The 18,172-nt window shown below is 38.3% G+C and overlaps 1 protein-coding gene and 1 pseudogene across 2 annotated transcripts in view; one reads left to right on the top strand and one right to left on the bottom strand.

Annotated features, from left to right (window-relative positions):
* Window positions 1-18,172, top strand: part of Abcb11 (ATP binding cassette subfamily B member 11) — a 90,139-nt gene that overhangs the window by 54,140 nt on the left and 17,827 nt on the right. For both annotated transcript variants that reach the window (XM_047545833.1, XM_047545834.1), the window contains 4 exons: window positions 2,484-2,589; window positions 8,990-9,154; window positions 16,033-16,137; window positions 16,225-16,386. In XM_047545833.1, coding sequence (XP_047401789.1) covers window positions 2,484-2,589; window positions 8,990-9,154; window positions 16,033-16,137; window positions 16,225-16,386 — 538 coding nt within the window. The remainder of the gene's footprint in view (window positions 1-2,483; window positions 2,590-8,989; window positions 9,155-16,032; window positions 16,138-16,224; window positions 16,387-18,172) is intronic.
* On the bottom strand, window positions 12,260-13,656 carry LOC124980356 (heterogeneous nuclear ribonucleoprotein A3-like; annotated as a pseudogene).

Here is an 18,172-nt window from a genome sequence, read left to right as displayed (position 1 = left end):
TCCAAGATGACTAAATGAAATGTTAAGTGGTGTTTTGTTTTTCAGCTTTAGTCTCTCAATGCCTACGTTCCTCTTCAGTTATATATTTTAGGTTCAAGAACAATTTAATAGATAACAGCAAATAATTTTCTAAATAATAACTGAGAGAGCAATTAGTTCCCCAATTAACATTTTCTTTATTGTGTAAAATAGTACATAGCCTCTGAGACAGGGAGAAGCAAAAGTTTTGGGTTTCTGAAAAGGGGTGTCATAGACTTTGGTCTTGTTGATAGATAAGCAGGGAACCAGCTAACAGGTAGAGTAGCATCCTTATAGCTCATGGTCTCACGAGAGCCTATGTAAGACAGGTGGGACAGTCTGGGAAATGGTGAGGAAAGTGTCTTAAGAAATATGAGAGTAGTAGAAACCCAAGGTACGGGATATAGGTCCTCCCATGTTCAGCACTGGGAAGTAAGCAGTTAAATCTTAACACCCTGTCCATCACCTATTCCTATCTTGGTGTTCATTGCATTGGGTTTGCATTTTAGACCTATGACCTATGACCTATCTTCTGGAGAAGATAGCTTAACATTAGCTATGTAACCCAAAGAAATAACTCTATGAAGTTTCAGGACAGATGGGAAGGAATGTGGGTGTTCCAAAGGCCACTTGGAGGACAAGGAACCGGGGTGGGAGTGGTTCATGTCTGATCATGATGAGCACTTGGCAAGAGTTTGAATGTGCAAGAACAAGGAAGAGAGTGGACCTCAGGTAAGTATACAGCATTGAGCCTAGGTGGCTAACAGGATGACAGTGCCATTAACAGAACATGGGAACCAGTTAATGTAATTAAGTTGGCACGTTACCATTTCCTTCAGAAGCCTGGATGAGGACATAGTCACAAGCATACACTGGTATTTGCTTTAGTTTACTTTTTCCTGGATACAAAATAGGGGCAACATGTGAATGGTTCCTTCTAGAGTGTACTAAAGCAGTGACACAGGTTTCCTCATCTCCAACATTCTCATAACACTACTACTTCAGATTAAGCTTTCCAAAGTACAGCTTGGGTAATGTAACTTCTCTCCTCCCAAGTCTTTGGCATTGACTGTATCATTAAGATTCTATTTGCAAATGACTGAATACCTAACCCAACTTGGTTCAGCCTTTAAAGAGAAATAATCAGTTGACATAACTAAATAGCCCAAAGATGCTTTGGTCTAAGACTAGAACTTCAAGTATGTGTTCAAGACAGATGGTTTGTTTTCTTCTTTTTACTGTTGGTCTCACTTTTCAGGAAGCTTAGCTCTTAGAGCCTCTCAACATAATTGCTAGCAGAGCCCAGTGCTGCATGCTTATAAGTTAACCTAAAAGAGAATGGGGGACCCCTTCCCAAGAGTCTCAGTGGGGAAAAAAGAGCCAATCACATCCTATTCTTGTCATGCACTAAGCATATTTAACCAGTAACCCTCTCTCTCCATACTTCTGTTTACACTGTTTTCTCTATCAGATGCTCTTCCCTGTAGTCTATAAATAGCCAAACACTGCTTAGCCACCTCTTGCATGAGACCTTTCTTGGTATCATCTGACATATGTTTCTTTTCCCTTTGAATTTCCAAAATCTCTATTCCAACCTGCTTTACCTCACTTCACCATATTCTTCCTTACATCAGGCTTAGGTGCATGCATTGCTTTTCTACAGGGTGAAATTCCTTGAGGAAAATGTCTGTGATTGTGTCTTGCCAGGATTGAGCATTAGTTTGCATGTTGCAGGTCCCAGTAAGCTGCTGTTGAAAGAATAAAAGAATGAATGAATACATTAAACTGCATTATATTTCAGTAAGATTTGTGTTGATGCATTTCTATGGACATTGTATAGCTAGCTCAGAAACAATGTCACTGGGGCCTCTATTTCCTCCTGTCAGCTCACTCCTGTCCTGGTGGCATCATACTAAAATAAACATGAGGAATACCAGAGAGGGAGGGAGGGGAGAGAGAGAGAGAGAGAGAGAGAGAGAGAGAGAGAGAGAGAGAGACAGTGAGAGAGAGAGAGACAGTGAGAGAGAGAGAGAGAAAGGAAGAGACAAAGAAAATGAAATAAAAACTAAGACCTGAACCAGAAAGAAGGTAAAAGTGAGGGGCCATTGGATTTGTTATGGCAGTGGTTAGCAGAACCATATGGGCTTGGAATGTATTTGAGCCTCGGGCCTTTCTTAGTGGACTGCTCAGACAACTGTGCTCACCTTCACTTTCTCCCTTCCTAGCTGCTGTCAAATCTGGGCCCAACAGTTGCAAAGCTTGGGTCCCAGAGCAGTCAACCCAATTAACTCTGACCTAAGAATAGCTCTGTCAAACCTAATCTGGAAGTTCCCTTCCCTGGTTGCCATGCATGGGACCTACCAAACATTTCTGTTTATTTGATGCATGATGTAAATCTGGACACCAACTGAGTCCTGTTCCAGCCTGCCCATCATTTACACACTCTTCCATCTTTCTGTTTACAGAGTTTCTCTCAGGCAACGTTCCAAGTCTCAGCTTTCTCATCTGGTACATGAAACTCCATTAGCTGTTGTAAATCATAAATCTGCTTATGAAGATGAAGACGAAAAGGTCAGACACCAATCACTCATGCAGGAATGGAAGCAGTCTCTCCTGAGGGGAGCACTGTATGCCCTTTAAACCTGAGCATACGGGGTCCACGAGGTCATGCTAAATAGGGGAACATTAGCACTTGGTGAAAACTCTACATTTTATACCATTTTTAAAAAGAAACACAGATTAGCTAATTAATTACTTTAAAGAACACAAGTTAACTAAAACTGGACTATTAAGGATTAGTTTTCAGATGAGCCATTCTGATAAACACAGGAAATATGTTTAGCACATGTGCTTAGCAAATTATTTGCTTTATCCTTTTAAAGTTTTTTTTCTTTTTTTTTTTGGTGGGGAATACTAGGGATTTAACTCAGGGTACTCGACCACTGATCCACCTCCCCAGCCCTATTTTGTATTTTCTTTAGAGACAGGGTCTTACTGAATTGCTTAGTGCCTCGCTTTTGCTAAGGCTGGCTTTGAACTCAAGATTCTCCTGCCTCAACCTCCCAAGCCACTGGGATTACAAGTGTGTGCACCACTTCATCCAGCTTATCCTTTCAGTTTTAAAGAATCTCCAAAAAAAAAAAAAAAGAAAAGAAAAGAAAAAAAGTTTTTTCCTCCAATTTAAGAATCTCCTTTTAAGTTATAACAAAATTGGCAAAAGGATTTGATTAACAAAGGTATTTGATAATACTAGGCCTTATACAAGTAATCACAATTTTTGAATTACAGAGGTCCTTTAGGTTTTATGGACATTTGTTTCCTTTAGACAATTTTATAATAATTATTTTAGGATGCATTTAAAATAACAATATTAATTTTAACATAAATTCAAAATAACTTAGAATTAAAGAAATAGAAGGGGAATCTGCATATATGGCAATTTAAAACTCACAAGGATGCAGGTGTCCTGCTGTTGTGTACATTGTCTAACTTTCACATAAGATGGCCATCTGCCCTCTTCCAAGCCTCTCCTGGCCCTAGTACTCTAGCTTTCAACCCCCACACCCCACCCCTGCAGAAGTCTTTCATTGGAAACTTTTGATGGAAATGTCTTTATTGGTCTTTCTTTGAAGCCATGCTGACTTATTCCTTTACTAAATTATGAGCTTCTTAAACTTAATGACTACATCTTATTTGTGTTTGAATCACCTTGGGCACCTAGTCCAGTGCCTTGCACCAAGTCAAACATCCAGAGACTTCTCAACTGGAATGAAAATTGAATTTCTACCATAAAACGAAGCCCAAGCTCTAATATTTATGAAAGCCAACAAATCAGGGAATATTTTAATTACAAGCACATCCATTATGCATGATGTAATTTCAAATTCTTTTCAATAAAATGCCAACAAGTGAATCCATTAAGAAATAATTATAAACACAGGTTCACAATGAAGAAATTTGGAAGAAAGTTTGGTACTATTTGTAATTAGGTCTATGAAAGATGGATTATTGAGGTTCTCTTTTGTTTTCATATAATAATATTGAATAAGTAAAGGTCTTAATATCTAATAGAACTGGTTTAAATAAATTCCAAAACGTACTCTTTCTTTGGAGCAACTGATGAGATGCAGTGAGAGAAAATACATTTTACAAGCATGGTTTCTTACTGTGTCATGCTGCTGAAGATTCATCTCCTCTTCTGCTTCTAGAAATAGCTATGTCATATGTGTCCATGGCCCATCACAAGTAAATACAAGATGTATGATATAAGAATAGGAGTTTAATAGAACTTCAAGGAAGGACCAAATACTATACCAAAATTTAAACCAAATACTGTACCAAAATTTAAATCTCACAGTACTACGCAAATTCCATATTAATATTTTTTCTAGCTTCTGGGTAAATGTTTGGTGATAAAAATAAGAGAGAAAGGAAAGAGAAAGGAAGGGAAAGCTGACTTCCTTCTGTTACTGTTTAAGCTGGTGGATGGTGCAGCACAGTCACAGGGGACCATCAGAGCCTAGAAAGAGATCTGGAGATCAGATGCCCAGAGTTCTTTTGATGAGGAAAAGCTCAGAAGGGAGCCACGAAATGAAAGGAAATCTAAATTGAACATAGGGATTAGTTTTAGAGACATTAAAATTTCCTTATTACATTCTACTAATCAAGATTATAAATTAGGAATAAAACAAAATCAATAAAATGTCCACCAGTATAATTTTGCAAAGCTGCTGCTTTATCTTCTTTCTTGTTAAGGGAGACGGGAAGAAGAAAAAAGGCAGGGAAGTCAATGTGATGGTGCTAAAGCTCTAAGAGGAAAAGATCTTCTGTTAATAATGTTTGTTTGTAGAATACTTATATTAGAGTCCTTTATACTTAAAGAATTATTTTAAAAAGGAAACAATAGCTTCAGGATTAATAACATGTGTCTAATGGAATCTCTAATCTCAAGTAACATTGTATGAGTAAAAGTTGCCCAATTTTAATACTTAATTAAGTTCTTCAAGTCCAAGAATTGGTGAACTCCTTTCTTTTTCCCATTTTGATAGAGGAGCCCTGACCTTACCCTGTGTAGATGGGGAGATGTTCTATGAGGCTGAAGACCTACTTATACAAAGCACTCAACTCCACCTTGTGGTCTCTTAGAGCATTGACTGAACCCTTGGAAGTGATGGTTTTATAAGTCTATGCTTCCAAACTCTAAATGGGGTTACTCATCCAGAGCCTCATAGTTAGCAGGTGATAGAGCAAAGTCATTGCTCTCCAAGTGGTAACTTTAGCTCCATAAATGGGTTCAGATCCTAGATATAATACAATTAAGTTTAAGATCAGGAAAACCTATGGGCTAGAGATGCCAGTCTCTAATATTTAGACATCTTTTTCAGTGAAATTGCAAAACAAGGCAGAATGTAAATGGAGATTGAGTCAGAAATCAATATTAGACATCTATATCTTCATTGCAGCTATCTTTTAAGTAGGATTTAAACACTGGTGAAGAGATAGGACAGACCCAGGACCCATAAGAATAAGTATCAGTATCTGTTCATTTGGAACACCTCGCCTCTTTGTCATAACTTTACCATTTCTCCACACCAAATCTTCAAGATATAACCAAGGCAGGAGACCCCTATTGATGGGAATGCAAAAACCAGTGTAACAAAGTATAAAGAGCAGGACACAAAATTCAAGAAGGAAGTTACATTCCCCCTGGAGCACAAAGGAGATGTTTAGAAGGAAGCTGGGAGGAACCCAGTGTTTAGCATTGAACTACCTACATAGTAGTTGAGCAATAAGTAATTTAAAATAAATGCTTTGTTGCACAAATGCACCATGGACATAAAAGTTCCATTCATTTTTTTCCACCAATAAACCCTGACTGCACATCTGTTGTGTGCTTGGTATTGTGTTGGGGATAGAAAGATGAACAAGAACCATTGTCACTCTGCCTACCATAAGTAACTGACAGGAACTTTACATGTGATAGAAAAAATAAGCTGTGTACAACTTGCTAGTGCTACAGTAGAGGAACAAGCTCTGCAGTGAGGAAGCACATATAAATTTATAATTTTATCCTCTATGTGAGTTACTTATTTGCCATTAATTTATTCATTTTCCTTTCTATTTAGTTTTTACAAAGCACGAGTAAAATATTTCTTTATAGAATGATTTTAATTATATATTTATAGTTCTATTTCTCCACTGTTTAGATAGCCATATCAAATAAAATTCCATCAAAAATCCATTATTGCTTGGCATGGTGGCACACACCTGTAATCCCAGCTACTTAGAAGGCTGAGTCAAGAGGATTACAAGTTGGAGGCCAGTCCGGGCAATTTAATGAGGCCATCTCAAAATAAAAAATATAAAGGGTTGGAGGTGTAGCTCAGTGATACAGTGCTCCTGAGTTCAATCCCCAGTATAAAAAATAAATCCATTGTTTGGGGACTGATTTTCTAGTTTTGTATCCTTCAGGCTTGACAGCTGCATTTGGTATGTGTTGTGGGGGAATTAGGAAATAGTTTCCTTTAAGGTCAAGTTTTTCTAGCATAGGGGGACAAAAGAAAATTATTCAAATGAACTACTTTGTGTTTTTTATTAGTTTATTTTGGAATGAAAACTACTGGACAAAAATTTGTCATATTGTTTTCAAATATCTAGATATTTTTCCTTTAGGTTGGGGATAACTTTGGGTATCAGAAAGTCAGGACAGTTTCCATCTTGTCAGGTTGTGGGTGGACCGCCCTGTGGGGCAATGGTTCCAGGAAGTTCTGGAGTTTAAATGTCACTAGGGAGCAGGAATAATTCAGCAAGTGTTGGTGCATCTTCGCAAGTTTGGAAGCATACCCTGAAGGTACAACTCAGCTGATATCCAAAAAAAAGTACACTTATAGAAGCCTAGACTTCTAGACATCGAGTGGTGAGAGGCGTCCTGGAGATTATATACTGCTACGGGCCTCACAATCTGAGTTGTGGTCATCATAATTACCCAAGGAATGTCTTTAAAGCACAGACGCACACCTGAGACCCACTAAATTGGAACTCTGGTGATGAGACCTGTAAGTCTGTGTTTTTAATCACCTACTCTCATGAGTCTATAAACATACAGATCTGGACACCAATCACTGTCCAGAACTGTAAAAGGGCTGATATTTTTCTCTACTGAAAACTATCTGGTTAGCCTGATAAAATTTCCTGGATGCTGGTAGAATACATTAGAGCCCTGAGACAAAGTTGAAGGACTTAATTACTCAGAGCAATAGCAGTGGCCATAGTTCAGTATTTTTGCATGGGCTCCGTAGCTCCACCCCTAGTTTCCACAAGGTGGCGCAAAGAGAGGCAGATGATACCAGCAATTGGAGTGGGGTGTGTAAGACCAGAGGAACCCTGAACTTGAGAAGCCTGGGTCTTTTCTAATGGAGAGATGGGCTTACTGCTTGGGGTGAAGACACTGTCTGTCTCCCAAGGTTATTTGCTATATAAACATTCTTGAAAAATAATCTGAACAAAAGGTAGTCAGTGCCTCTGCTCACAACATGTGCAGAAATATGAGAGACCCGGAAACATTGTCTCCCTGCAACAACCTAGTCTGACTCTTTTATTTTAAGGAGGAGGTAACTGAAGCTCGGAGAACTAAGGTGCTTGGCGATATATTCTATTGGTGCTGTATGGGGCTTATTCAAGAACCCCATTCTTTCTGCCTGTTCTACTCATGCTTTCCCAGGCACCTTTTTTTTTTTTTTTTTCTCTTTGACCTTGGTGGCCTGAAGTTAGTAAGCTGTCAGAAATGAAATAATTGAGCACGAGGATTTGCCACATGATTGAGTACCAATGACAAAGTGCAAATGATGAAAGCAACTGAGCGAGAACTTGACATGGAGGTAATGACAAATTTGTCACCAGCCTGAGCTGCCTTCCTTCATCCTATTTGGCTTACAACTATAATGAATGGACTTGACACCAGCCTTTTATATAAAATGTATTGGTAATGTGGTCTTTGACTTTGTAAGCAAAGGAAAAGTTTTTGAAGATCTTTGCTAATATCTATTCCTGATATTCAGCTACCTAAAGGGTAAATGCTATGTGTTAGTGCAAAAGAGCATTTGTTAATGTTTTATGGCCACTTTTCTATAGATATCTTAAGTACGTTTTATAGAAAAAGTTTTTAAAAATCAATACAAATCAATTTAAGCCACCTAGAATCCTTTCTCAGAGTGGGTAATAAATTTAACAAATTGCTGAATAAATGGGCCTAAAGAATTGAGTAATAGTGCTAGCAAGGAAAAATGATGGTTCTATATGGAATATTTGCCTTTGAGAGGAAAAAAATTTACTAGCTCTGACACTTTAATAGCAACTAAAATGCTCAGAATAGGGAAATACTAATTTTTACTCCTTCTGAAAAAACAAAAAACAAACAAAAAACATGCAATTTAGAAATCCCAATGGAGTATCACTTACTTCTGGGCACTAATAAAGGAAAACCTTATTGAAAGTAAGTAAATGATAGCTGCTGACACCACTTAAAAATGGTTTAAATTGTCTTGTTTCAGATATCCTAGCCAGTTACTAGATTATAGAACCTTGACATTTATGACGAACATATCTCAAAATTTTCTCAAGTCCTCCCACGTGGAACTACACCAGAGCGAAGGTTTTTCTAATTAGGAGTTATTATTCTCAAAGATCCAACCTATTTAAAAGAGTTAACACATGATCACTTGTGAATTGAGGATCATAAACACAGCATCAGATGAGCAGTCCAGAAGGTTCCCTCCCATCTAAGCAATTCACGAGCATTCCTCCCAAAATAACAAACCACTGCATCTTGGAGATCATAGAAGTCACTCAAAACCAATCGAACCATGACTGTAAAATGCATGAACGCCAGAGGGTCAGATGTATAGTAAAAGAGAATATGCAAAGCATCCACATATACATCTGGATCACTAATGTAATCCTCTCTCCCCTCAAGAACAAGAGCATTTTTATGGAAGAAGAAGTCCTGCCTGCCTCAGTTAGAAGAATCATGAAATTCAATGCTCCAGAATGGCCCTATATGCTGGTAGGCGCCCTGAGTGCAGGTGTGAATGGGGCACTCACACCCCTCTATGCCCTTTTATTCAGTCAGATTGTTGGGGTAAGTGTGTGCCTGAGATGCTTTATTCTTTTCAGACTTCCTTCTTTTTTATTAGTGGCTATCTCATCTTGGTAGCTGGGCTCTTTGCTCTAACATAAAAAATGAAAAGTTCATTGAGTCTCTGTCACAGTGAAGGTGAGATGGTGAAGCTGAACACTCTTGTCTGGGTCAACAGGGCACTCACACATGCTTGTACAAAAAATGGCACTGTCATTGTAGACTTTGAATTGGAAGAAGGAAGCCTACCTGTGTGTAAACCACATCAGAGTGCAAAGCAGGTTTTCTGAATAATGCAAAATGATTTCAGGCAATTTTTAATCTTGCTGAACAGCTGAGGTACAAAATTTGACTTACAATAGCAGTGTTAGAGAAAATTCTCTGTTCTCCTACTGATTGCCTTGAAATGGGGAAGTGGGGAAGAAGCAAGAAAAGCAAAAAAAATAGTAAGATAAGGCATGAATAAAGAATAAGCTTGTTTCAATCTTTCACTCCTAGGAATTTTGATATTCTCCATCTGATTTTATTGCTGTAATAATAACTATAGATATTATGTAGTAGGCACTATCTAAGCACTTTTGTATAATTGTTCACTTATGTTTCCTAAGAACCATCTGAGGTAAGGATTGTTATTATTCCTGTTTTATAAAGGAGCAAACCAAGGCTCAGAGAACTTGGGATAGAAAGTGATAGAACTGGAGAGCCAAACCCAGCCAGAGTGACTGGAGAACTAGATTGCGATAAAATATTATTGCAAAATTAGTCATCAAGATGATGTTATAGTTCTTAGTTGATACACCACAGACACACACACACACACACAAACACATACACATCCTGTGAGGTCAACAGAGAAGGAAACATAGAATCTAAAGAATATAATTAACTTAGTAAGGCGGCACAGTCAAAGGATTTGCCAGTGCACATTATCTGAGCTTAGTACATGATAAAAGCTTACGTTTTAGTTCCCTGCCCTACATCTCTCTCTTGTCACCTCTCTGATAAATGTCCTGACTGTAAAGTGTCCCTACAGACCTGTTGTACAGGAAGATCTGGGTGATCCACGAACAAAATCAAGGCAAGTGTGGCTCCAACAGCCCACCATTTTAATTTTCAAACTGTCTCCTTGTGATAAATGAGGAAATTGTGCTACTTTCAGGGAGGTAGGAAATTGGAAACACAGGACCTTCAAATCTGATTAATTGAACTTCTGGTTTTGTGGTGCTACACTCTTTTATGCTGAAAATATTTTGCGCAATTAATTTAAATTCCATAATTTTCTAGTAAATACAGTATCCATTGTAAAGAAATGTTCTTTCACTTACTCAACAGATATTGATTGATAGTCTCACTGAGACACCATGCTAGGGATTCAAGAATGCCTTGTCAGTTATAATTCCTCAGTGGAATTTTCAGTCTCTTTTCCTCCTCCCCCGTTTCCTCCTCCTTCTCCTTTTTCCTTCTCTGCCTTTTTCTCCATCTTCTTCTTCTTCATGCTGGGAATTGAAACCAGACACTCAACCACTGATCCACATCCCCAGTCCTTTTTTAATTTTTTGAGACAGGGTCTTGCTAAGTTGCTTAGGGTCTCGTTAAATTGCTGAGGTTGGCTTTGAACCTGTGATCCTCCTGCCTAAGCCTCCCAAACCACTGGGATTACAGACATGTGCCATGACACCTGGCTGAGTTTTCAGTCCTTGAGGAAAACAAACATTACACAGAAAAATCTATTCATCGTTTGACCAGTATTTATTGGTCATTTGCTGTTTGCTGGGTGCTGTTGCTGGTGTTGGGAATAAGGTAGTCTAGAAAAATCAGGACCTCTCTCTGCCTGCCCCCAGCAAAGTTGCCATTCTAGCAGTGAGAGGCTCTGGAAATGAATCTCACTGAGCACTCTGCAGCAGGTATAGATGGGTAGGGCATAAGACCTTGCTCTCCTGGGCTCACGTGATCCTCCTGCTCCAGTCTTCCCAGTATCTGGGACTACAGATCCCACTACAGGTATGTGCCACCATCTTACTTCTGATGTTTGCTTTCGAAAAGAAACTCATAATGTCTACTTTTTTGCTGATTATCTCTCTTTCTTATAAAAGCAGAGGAAAGAATATATTCATTCAACTTCATCCAAACCATGTATATGAGCTGCCAAGGAAAGAGTCCTGAAATTCCTGTCAGGAGACATTTCCTCTGAAACTGGCTCTGCTAGTTATGCATCACATCCTGGGTGCTGTGACATTACTTCCTGTTACTTCTGTAGACCTGTTTTCTTAACTATAAAAGGAAGGATTGACGAAGTTGATCTCTAAGCTATCCTTCAGCTCTACTGGTTGTGAAATGGCCAAGTCAGAAAAAAAAAAGACAGTTCAGCTATAACTTACACCCTTCTTGAATTCCCATGTGGTCATTGGTAGAGAGAATATTCTCTGGGACTCTTCTGGTCACAACTGGAAATTTTAGGATAGACTTAGACCCAGCAATTAAGGGTGGCAAGATTAGAAGAGCAAAACCTACTTGGTGAAATCCAAAGCTGGCTTCTCATTAATGCTTTCACAGGGTTATATTTGCTAGGAGAAAGATACTAAACAAACCACTGTCTTTCCACTCCAATAAAGAAGAGGACTTCTATTTGCCTCTGAGCATAATTATTACATATTCATCTTTCATGATGCTTTCATCTCACAGAGTGTTATCATGAATCTGGTTTTAATTGTTCTATTTTCATTCTGACATACCTAAAGGGCACAATATCTACATGTGGTGTGTTGAGACCACACTGTGGGACATGGGCCCAGCACATAATTGGACCCTATTTGGAAACTGGTTGCTAATCTAGCCAACCCTCAATATACACATAAGGCATAATTTATCTGTTTCATTTCCCCTGTGTCTGTTTGAGTTGGAAATTGTACCAAGTGCTCCAACCATAGCAATTTGGATATAGCATGCTGGGAAAAAGCAAGAACTTGGGAGTCAGCCAGTCCTGGATTTTTTATAGGTCTCTACTCTGTACTATCTGGACACACTTTGGGCAAGTGATTTATTCTTCTTCTTCTTTTTTTTTTTTTTTTTTTGAAAAGTTAAAAATTCCTTAATTTTTTATCCCTGGTACCACTACCACAATTTACAGGGCAATATACCTGATGCAATGAAAAGAAAAAGAAAAAGACAAAGTTACAACAGATAAAAGACCTCAGGAATGTACATCTAATTGACACTACATTGCATTAATCAATAGCTGCACTTTTTGCAAACTGTGGCTATGACAGTCCTGAACAAGAAGGGTTTCCTGTTTAAGCTGCAGTAACTTTTCTGACTATGGATCATCGTTCCTTCTGTGGCAGATTTTTACAGTTCCTCTAGTGCATTTGGGACAACTGTCTCAAAGTAACCTGCAGCTTTCCTGACAACTCCTCACTCTCTCTCCTGCTAAGAACTGTAGCCCTTTTCTGCTGTTTTTAAAACCTTCTGCTACCATATCCACCACTTCCACCACCAGATCCATAACCACCACCATAGGGACTGCCAGAGCTTCTTCCACCAAAACTTCCCCCCTTCATGGGTCCATAATTTGATTGCTGTTGTCCACTGTAATTTCCAAAATCATTATAGTTCCCACCACCAACATAGTTACCACCACCAAAATTTCCTCCTTCATTGTAACCATCATATCCTCCACCTTGGTTTCCATATCCTGGTCCACCACCACCATAGCCTCCTCTACTACTATAACCAGGACCACCGCCATAGTTGCCACCATCACCTCCAAATCCATTATATCCACCATCCTCCTCCGTAACTACCTCTGCTGCCACCACCTCCACCACCGTATCCTCCTCTTCCACCAAAGTTTCCACCACAGCCAAAGTTACCTCCACCACCTCCAAAGTTTCCTCCATGACCCACAAAGTTGCTAGATCCACCACCGTGACCTCTTTATGATCCAGCAGACTGCATTTCTTGTTTAGAAAGGGACTTTTTTTCACTTCACAATTACACCCATTAATAGTGTGGTTTTTTTGTCAACTGTATCATGATCATCAAAAGTTACAAAAGCAAATCCTCTTTTTCCCACTCTGCCTGTCTTCCATAACTTCTATGGTTTCAATCTTGCCATACATTTCAAAGTAATCTCTCAAATTATATTCTTCTGTATCTTCTTTAATACCACCAACAAAAATTTTCTTCACTGTTAGATGGGCACCAGGCTTTACAGAATCCTCTCTAGGAACAGCTCTCTTTGGTTCCACTACACACCCATCAACCTTGTGTGGCCAAGCACACATTGCTGCATCCACCTCTTCAACACAAGAGTAAGTCACAAAACCAAAGTCCCTGGAACGTTTTGTTTGGCGGTCTCTCATTACCACACAATCTGTGAGTGTGCCCCATTTCTCAAAATGTTCTCTTAAACTATCATCTGTAGTTTCAAAGCTCAGACCACCAATAAACAGCTTCCTCAATTGCTTTGGTTCCTTTGGATCATGGCCCTCCATTTTGAGACCGGATTCGCCTCTTCCAACTCGAGTTCAATATCAAGTGATTTATTCTTGATGAGATTTAGTTCCATCATCTGTAACATGAGACAAGAAACCTAAGGTCTCAGTGGTTTGTTTTGAGAATTTAAAGAAATCCCAATTTAAGTTAAAGTAGGCTAAGTCACATACTTCACATTTGGCACTTAACAAGAGTTTAAGAGTTTTTACCCTTTTGAAAATGGCAAAGATGTGTGCTGAACTCCTACTAGTATAAGAGAAGAGTTATCTACTGATGGGTAGCTCTTGGGCTGCATCTCAACAATAAAATGTATCAAGAACTCATGGAGCACGATTTCGTAGAAAAAGATTATGGCTAGATCAGATGCCCAATCTCAAACCAGACAATTTTGTGTGTGTGTGTGTGTGTGTGTGTGTGTGTGTGTATTTTAACATTAGTCAAGTATTCTTTGGTAACACTGAAAAGGTGGAGAATACCCTAAGTCTAAAGAATGAGCCCAGAACTCACTTACTGGAAGCTAAAAGGCATTTCCTTATTCAAGAATAATCCTTAGCTAAGTGAATTCAGACAAATGACTTGAAGTTTTGGGCTTTAGATTTTCATTTAGAAAGTAAGACTCATATGAACTTCTCTGAATTCTAGAGTCCGTGGCTGTGATAGGTGGTGACCTTTGGGGTTATGGTGATTGTGGCATTGCAGTTTGAAGTTTCAGGGCATTTGCATAGTGATTTTAGTACCAACGCAAAATATAGCTTTACATTTCTGAAATTTTAAACTCTGTAAACCTCTGAGTCATGTTATACTGGGAAGAATTACTGTGGTATCTTCCAAACCCATTTTCTACCTGGGTTAACTAGAAACTTTGTCCTAAGAGTACTAAAATCTCATTAACCTAGCATCCTCCCTCCACATATCACTTTGGAATTTGCAATTTTTTGAACAAATTTCTTTTGCTTTGCAAGAAAAGGTTAATAGAATAATAATGAAAAAACAAGTTAATGGAATAACAGTCATTGTTTTTACTGATGTTTAGCATATAGCAGGCACTAAATAATTATACAGTTTCCTTTGAGCAACTGTTTGTTAGCACTGTTTGAGTTACTCAAACTACTTCAGAACCATAGGTAAGGATTTATGGAATAGCACTCTAATGCATACTTTTCCTGAACTCACAGTTCCCTCAGGTAGTCTGCATTAGGAAGATTTTGTTGCACCTAAAATTCTTTTTACTTCAGGGTTATGTCATTGGAATATGTTTTTTCAATTTTTTTATTGTGACTGTTTGCTTCTCAGTAAGTTACTTGAGCAAATGTCTGTAAATTCATCATGTATTTATGAATGTCATTTACCAGCTATTATAGATTTAAAAATCCCCATTCACAAACCCCATAGCTTTTTGAATAGAGGTGTTTTAGCTTCCTGTGATTGAGAGGCAACAACATTGGTCTCTGATGTAGATTTTTTCTTTTCTAAGTCAATTCTATTCAATCCCTTGATAGCTAGTTGCTTTTCTAATGATATGAAGAATTTAAACTTCATTTAAAGATGAAATATATACAAGTATATATAACAAATTGTTTATATTTGTGGACTAGTTTATATGTATAAAACTAATAGCAGGCAAGATGCCTCAGTGTGAAAATCAACTATTTTACATTTTATTACTTGAACAAGATAGAGGTTAAAATAATACTTCTGAGTTTAACTCAGATTAATGTTATAAGATTTTCAAGGATTTCCCTTCCTTCCTTCCTTCCTTCCTTCCTTCCTTCCTACCTTCCTTCCTTCCTTCCTTCCTTCCTTCCTTCCTTCCTTCCTTCCTTCCTTCCTTCCCCTCTCCCTCCCTCCTTCCACTTCTCCCTCCCTTTCTTCATTTTCTGCCTTATTACTTAAAGGACTGAGGTGATGGTATCATCTTTCTTTATCTGTGTCAGACAAAAGCCAACACAATTGCTTAAGTCAGGCAAAGAAACGACACAAAAATTCTGTAATTTTCACCATTGATTTTCATTGGCCAGGCATTGTGCCCCACAAGAGATTAATATTTAATGTTCATAGCTAACCTACTAGTTAATTACTAGTATTTTAAATTTTAAGTTTAGGTTCATAGCAAAATTAGGAAGGTACAAAGATTTCCCACATACCTCCTGCTCTTTTTCATTATCAGCATCTCCAACTAGCATGGTGCAATCCTTACAGTGATGTACCTGCACTGACACATCATGATCACCCAAAGTGCCTAGAATGCCTTAGGGTTCACTCTTAGTGCACGTTATGTGGGTTTGGACAAATGAGTAGAGATATGTAATTTTGTTTAAACATATTTGAATGTATTTGTTGTTGTTTATAATAAAAAGGATTTCTTTCTTGCTTACTATCTTCCAAAGACTTTTTCACTTCCTGATAAAGAGGAACAAAAGTCAAGCATTGCAACTGTGTGCCTACTTTTTGTAGGACTAGGCTGTGTATCCCTTTGTACCCAATTTCTGCAGGTGAGAAGTTTTATTTTTCATTAAGTGATTAAGCTGTTTCGCCTCTTTTCATGTTAAAATATCACTAAAGACTTCTTTATATTTTAGGGATACACCTTTGCTAAATCTGGAGAGCTCCTCACGAAAAGGCTACGTAAATTTGGTTTCAGGGCGATGTTAGGGCAAGACATCGGCTGGTTTGATGATCTCAGAAATAGTCCTGGAACACTGGCAACAAGACTTGCTACAGATGCTTCCCAAGTTCAAGGGGTAAGCTATTTGGGTATCTTAGTCTGTTTGGGCTGCTATAACAATATTTATAGTAATTTATAAATAATAGAAATTTATTTCTTGTAGGTTGGTAGGTTGGGATGTTTATGATCCAATCACCAGCAGAGTCAGTGTCTGGTGAGGGCTTGTTCTCTCTGATTGAAATATGACAGCTTCATGTTCCATTTTCATGTGGCAGAAGGATTGAAGGGGCAACGGTGCTCCCTTCAGCTTCTTCTATAACGGTATGAATCCTATCCATGAAGGCAGAGCTTTTGTGACCTCATCATCTCCCAAATGCCCCACCTCTTAATACTTCCACAGTGGGGATGAGGTTTCAAAATGAATTTTGGAGGGACACATTCAGAGCTCAGAAGCAGGGAAAAAAGGAAATAACTGACAGAGATGTTCTAACTGTGGAGCATTCTGATGATCTCTTAACTGTTTCTTCTGGAATAGGAGCTGTTGAGATTGGCATATTCCAGAACTACATTTCCCACCATTTCTCGTGCTGACAAACAGCAGCTAAAGCAGTGTCCCCTAGGCAATGCCTAGAATCAGTCTTGTGACATGCAGCATGATCTGTCAAGGTTTGGGATTTCCTCTGGCTCTAGCAACTGAGAAGGACTTTTCTGAGACTCCTATTTGACTCTATTCTCAGGCCTGAAAGCTTAGACTCTATAAGACTCACTAGCGCCCCTCAAAGGTTGGAAGCAAAGAGTTTGTGGAAGCCCAGAGTGTGATTAGCCTTACAAAAAGAGAAGCTGTTTTAAGCAGACTCTGAATGATCCCATTTAGGAAACAGGGAAAGAAATGGTTACTGTCTAGAATCTTGAAGGCTTGAAAGAGCTGACTTTCTGACTAAGGAAGACAAAGCTGTGGTTTCTCAATCCCAGAATCTGTGGTCTTTTTGATAATTAATGCATGAGTAAGTTAAGGCTATGCCTTTATAAAACCAGGCATTTGAACGAAAGTGATAAAAGCTAAATTTATCTCCCAACATCTCTATTCATTTTCTCTGAAAAAGAAAAAGAAGTTCTTGGAAGAAAATAAACTCAATGGATTGATAGTACAATAACGTGCTTCAACTCTTAGTTCAATCAAAACTATTGAAAATGGTATGTGAGAGTTTTGATGGATCTAGAATGCTCTTAGAGGAAAATCCATGTAAATTTTCCCTTTTGATCCTTCTAGGTTTTTTCTGTGTGTACCTGTTTTCCACAGACTTAAGATCACATTCTATTTAGTATTTTGCTGGCTTGCTTTGTTCCCCTCCCCTAAAAAAAATCTGATGAAAGCCTATTTTAATCTTTATATATTTTTATATAACAGATTTCTAGAATTGTACAATGCATCATTTTAATGTAGTCTCTTTTAAAATTATTATTGACCTATATTAATGTGCATATTAATGAGTTTCACTGTGATATTTCCATACATGCATACATCATGCATTAACCACGTCCATCTATGGACCACGTTACCTACTATTCCTCCTCTACCTTCCCCATTGCGCCATTCTCATTGCCTAGTAATTCCCCTTCTAAATTCAAGTCAACTTTTTGTTTGTTTTTTTCACATATGAAAGAGAACACATGATACTTGTCTTTCTGTGTCTGACTTATTTTGCTTCGCCTGATGTGCCCCAGTTCCATGAACTCTGCTGCAAATGACAGGATTTCATTCTTCTTTGTGGCCGAATAATATTCCATTGTGTATATGTACCATGATTTCTTTATTCATTTTTCCATTGATGGGTACCTAGGCTAATTCCATATCCTAAATA

Source organism: Sciurus carolinensis, chromosome 3 (genome assembly GCF_902686445.1).
Source record: "Sciurus carolinensis chromosome 3, mSciCar1.2, whole genome shotgun sequence".
NCBI classification, from domain to species: domain Eukaryota; kingdom Metazoa; phylum Chordata; class Mammalia; order Rodentia; family Sciuridae; genus Sciurus; species Sciurus carolinensis.
The sequence above is the reverse complement of the archived record's forward strand: the minus strand, read 5'-3'. Positions and strand labels throughout refer to the sequence as shown.